Source organism: Nuphar pumila, chromosome 1, assembly GCF_984573655.1.
Source record: "Nuphar pumila chromosome 1, dmNupPumi1.hap1.1, whole genome shotgun sequence".
In the NCBI taxonomy this organism is placed as follows: domain Eukaryota; kingdom Viridiplantae; phylum Streptophyta; class Magnoliopsida; order Nymphaeales; family Nymphaeaceae; genus Nuphar; species Nuphar pumila.
This window is the reverse complement of record NC_143249.1, coordinates 6,470,513-6,475,084: the sequence shown is the minus strand read 5'-3', so window position 1 is coordinate 6,475,084 and position 4,572 is coordinate 6,470,513. Positions and strand designations below refer to the sequence as shown.

The 4,572-nt window shown below is 43.3% G+C and overlaps 1 protein-coding gene across 1 annotated transcript; it reads right to left on the bottom strand.

Annotated features, from left to right (window-relative positions):
• Window positions 1-200: 200 nt before the first annotated feature.
• On the bottom strand, window positions 201-3,457 carry LOC149847814 (uncharacterized). The gene is made up of 2 exons (XM_090009548.1): window positions 2,040-3,457; window positions 201-436 (listed from the first exon to the last, which is right to left on the bottom strand). The coding sequence occupies exon 1, from the start codon at window positions 3,090-3,092 to the stop codon at window positions 2,070-2,072; it is 1,023 nt and encodes a 340-aa protein (XP_089865674.1). The 5' UTR covers window positions 3,093-3,457; the 3' UTR covers window positions 201-436; window positions 2,040-2,069.
• Window positions 3,458-4,572: the final 1,115 nt, after the last annotated feature.

Here is a 4,572-nt window from a genome sequence, read left to right as displayed (position 1 = left end):
TTGCAATATATATTACAAAGTATCTATGAATTTCTACCCAAAAACTTTCTATTATTTCAACTTTTGGTATCCAAATCAGCTTATTATGTTATTTATTTTGAATATTTTGCACTTTGGTTGAATGTATATTTGCAAGTCATTCCCTTAAATAAGTAACCTAGAGATTTTCAAATAGACCAATAGTTATTGACTGATCCACATTTCTCACAAGTTTTCTTCTCTCCCTCTATCAAAGTCTCAATAATTGACATAGATATTGTATCTTTTTTAAAATGATTCTACATATAGCTTCTTAAAAGTTTTCTCATACTGCTTCCTATTTGCTTCCAAGCTCTCAAATGAATTGAAAATTTGAAATCACCGCTTTTTGGTTTTGATTTCCATACCACTTCCTGCATTCACTTCTCACTTGCAACTATGGAAAATAAGTACCCACCTGCAAAAACATAAGATTCCAAGCATCACAATTTTCTCATATCTGTTCTACTGAGACTAATTGTCATGTTCAACAAACTCATAAATCATTGCAAGAGAAGGCCTCAGCAACCAGCTAATGCGACAAGAGTTGCTCAGGTGGCTCCACATGCATACAGACGTGTGTGGGTACAAGCATGCCAGTGTGTGTGCCTCTAATTTGTCCACATTGAGAAAGGCGGTCAACTACCAATCAAAGACAAGATCTTCCAAGGAGTATATATGCTTCACTGAAATGTCCCAAAATTCCTAAAGGACAATTAAAATACCCACTACAAGTGTCCCTGATAGATATTATCTTGTCCAACCTTAGAAACAGAAAGAAAATAACAAATAAAGAAGACAACAGTGACAAGTAGCTACCTAAGAAGAAAAAATAGAATAAGCATAATTACAAGAAATACTTAAGAATACTTAAGAACATGAAAAATCAAGGAGCAGTAAGATGACCACACTGTTGGCTTGCTCTCCTTAAGAAACAATCCTTTCTCTAAGAAACTTACCCAAAGTAGAGGGTCCAGTTATGACATCCAAAGACAAAATCAACTACATAAATGGTATGCTCCCTAAAGCACAACTTCCTAAGCAACTTGGTTGGGATTGCATTTCCAAACACATTCCCTCAAATCTGATGTATGTTAAGGCTATCAAAAGTGAAGCAAACTCATCCCTAGCAGAACCCTGAACCTGAAAATGCAGCACTCCAAGAGCTCCTTATCAAATTTTCCAGCAAACTCCATATCAAACAGTCTTAAAAAAATCCATCAATAGCACCAGTTGAACAACATAACCTACTGGTGAGCAATAAAATACACCAGGATGATTAAGGCTAAACAAGCCTGTACTAACTCCCTTTTAGCTTTAAGACCAGTAACCCTTACCACTGATCCACTATTTTCGTTGTATGTGACTCAGTAGTGACCAAGTACTGTAATAACTTGTTTATTGCCAAGTTGGTGGAATTACAATAGGCACCTAGACCGTCGAAGTTCCAGAGTCGGTCGGAATAACACATCTTGTGGGAAATCCTGACAGGTTTTTGAGGATATAATGATATTACCACATACACTATATTAATGCAAGGGCCAAATGATGGACATACTCTTTTTAGCTACCTTTAGTTTCAATCTTCTCCAAGGTGGCAATAGAAGAACTAAGAAAACAAAACTAGAAAAGGATAAACCAGCATAGTGCTGAACATAGAGTAGCGAGCATGGCTTACAGCAATCATGTCAAGTTTCTCATTTACAATAATCTTCACATGGCAACCACATTTTATCTGTTTGTACAATTAATACAGGAAATATAATACATACAACCAAAAGCTTTTACCGATAGCATTTCATTCTCAGATTTCAATTTTCCAAGAATGATAAAAGTAGAACTTGTCAAAGAGCATATATCTACTAAACCAAGTAAATTCAAATCAACACAGTCTCAATGACAAGAACATCAACTATCACGCAAATACCGTAATCAAACCAAACTAGACCAATTAGCACATAATCTGCATATATCAGAAATTAAATTCCCAAACAACAGAATGCCATGATTAACAAGCCAACCTTTCATCTGATCACCATCCAACCGTAACATCACTGTGTCGCAGCCGCTGCAGGCTTCAAAGAACAAGAGCCGGCATTTTTATTCTTCTGTCCACGCTTCCTTTTCGACAGTAGCTTCGCAATCTGTAGCTGTGTCTCGGCTATTATCTCCGTCCTCTTCAGCTCCATCTCCCCCTTCTTGACCTCTGCCTCCAGCCGCATCCGCTCAGTATCCCTGCACATCTCCATCCTTGCCTTCTCTATCTTCAACATCGAATCCGCAAGTAACCGGATGCTCGCCGCAAGGTCGTCCCTCGACCCCCTTCTCCGCTTAACTGGGACACCCTCCCCAGACCCACACCCATCATTCGCCACCTTGCTCTTCGGCGTGCTCGTATCGCTATCGCCCTCCTTCTGATGATTCGGCACCAAAGTGTTCGACCCGTCGTCCCGATCGCTCCCCTGCAACCCAACCTCTCCTTCTTCGGCGCCGGCAACGATCTTCATCGGTACCATCTGCTTCAGATGGTGCTCGGACTCATCCAATTCGACCTTGGGCAGTTCCTGCAACTCCAGATCAGTCAACGCAGGCTCGACCACGCCTTCGAAGCAATTCGCGGCGGCGGCGAACCTGGATTGAGGAGGGCAATATGTTCCCCGGAGAAGATTATCCATCCGGGCGTAGAATTGCCACGAGGAGGCGGCGAGGCCACCGACCTGGACGCCAGAGGTCTCGGTGCGGTAGCGCTTCTTCATGGACTCGATCTTGTTCTTGCATTGGTTGGGGGTCTTGGAGGGCTTGGTGCCGCAACTCCGGGCAGAGACCTGCCTGGCTATGTCATCCCAATCGCTCCCCTTGAGTTTCGCCCGATTGCGCAGAAGCCATTTCGATTCGTAGACGTCCAGGAGACTCAGCACTCCGCCCTCGCTCCACTCATCCCGCTTCGACGACTTATCGGGGTTCTTCAACGACGACGCCCCGGCGATCTCGCCGCTACCCAATTCGATCTGGGCCGATTGGAGGAAACCTGAAGGGGGGAACCCACCATGGTTGATGTCCTCCTCTTCCTCCATTGCCTTCCCAAAACACTAGAGGAGATTCTTCACCCACATGACCATCTGGGTATCAAACCCTAACCCTAATCCCAACTAACCATGGCCATGTGTAACAGATGTGGGGGTTTATGGAGACGGGAGTGCATGAAGAAGATGATGAGCAAACACCCAACAACCATTAACATCAACAAAATCGACTTTCTGTCTCTCTCTCTTTCTCTCTCTAGGAAGACATTGTGAGGGGGAATACAGAGAAAGTTGAAAGGTGAACAGAAAGAAACAGAGAATGTAAGATGAGAACGAAGGATGGAAGAGTGGGCCGGGTATGACTCTCTTTTCCTTGTTTAATTCACCGCTCACTCTTTTCGGGTTTCTGCTTTTGCTTACGTGCTTTTGGGCTTTCGTCGTTTCTCGTTTGAGTGTAATCAGACAAAAAATGTAGGGCAATAAAGGTAAAACGACGTTTCACAGAGCTATTGTAAAAACCACAATATCAATATGGACTCGTTTTGTATAATGGGAGAGTGCCTGAGTACTTTACAAAATATTGTCCTGGGTCCATCTTTTGGAATAGGATATGTGCAGTGTGCAGTTCAATTGAGTGAAAAATGCATCTAGTGTAGGAACGCGCGGTATGCATTCGCTTGATCAGTGACATGCGATGGTAACACAACATGCGATAGGCATCGATATCATTGTTAGTGTATCGATGTGTAGCGACACAGACGTAGAGCATTGTTTGGTTGCCAATGGATCAGAGGATGTTGCCTTTGGAGATTTGGTTAAGAACTTCTCGGCTTGCAAAAGGTCTCACGCATAGTGGTTGGATGCATGGGAGTGAGTGTGAGTTAGAGCTAATTCTCCTAGAGATCGCATTAGGTGATTCCAACCGAGTATGGTGACTCGGGGCTAGGCGAGTGAATGCCTAGGCATCGATGAATGAGTCTGGGTGATGCTCTTCGCTATGGTGTTCAATCATCAACTGATCCTCGAACTAGGGGCCACAAGGTCTTGCTCCTTCAATGGCGAGGTACTGCTATGTCGTATGCATCAAAGTTGCAATACGATTCATGACACGCAAGGCTAAGGCAAAGTTTCTGCCTCTTTCGGAAGTGATACCTGGTATGAGATGACTATACACTAAGTGACATGGATTACATGAAATGTGTATTTGAAAATGCGCTTGATCAGCTTCCGCTAGGTAGCTTCGTATGGGGTGGTGCACAGGGCCAATGAAAATGATTCAGCACATAGAAAGGTGTTTGTATGTGCCCTTTGGCCGTTAAGCTGGCCAGCTTGGCGCGTCGCGGGTTTGCAAAGTATTTTATATCCGTGACAGAGGGATAGAAAGGCTTGCAGTGGTAAGAAAGAATCGTCGCGCCACACTAGCTTATTGGAAAAAGTAAGCCCATGATAAATTGGTATCAGAGCAGAAAGATTCACGAAGACCTTATTCTTCATTGTGTACGACATTGTAGATGACAACGATAGTTTATCT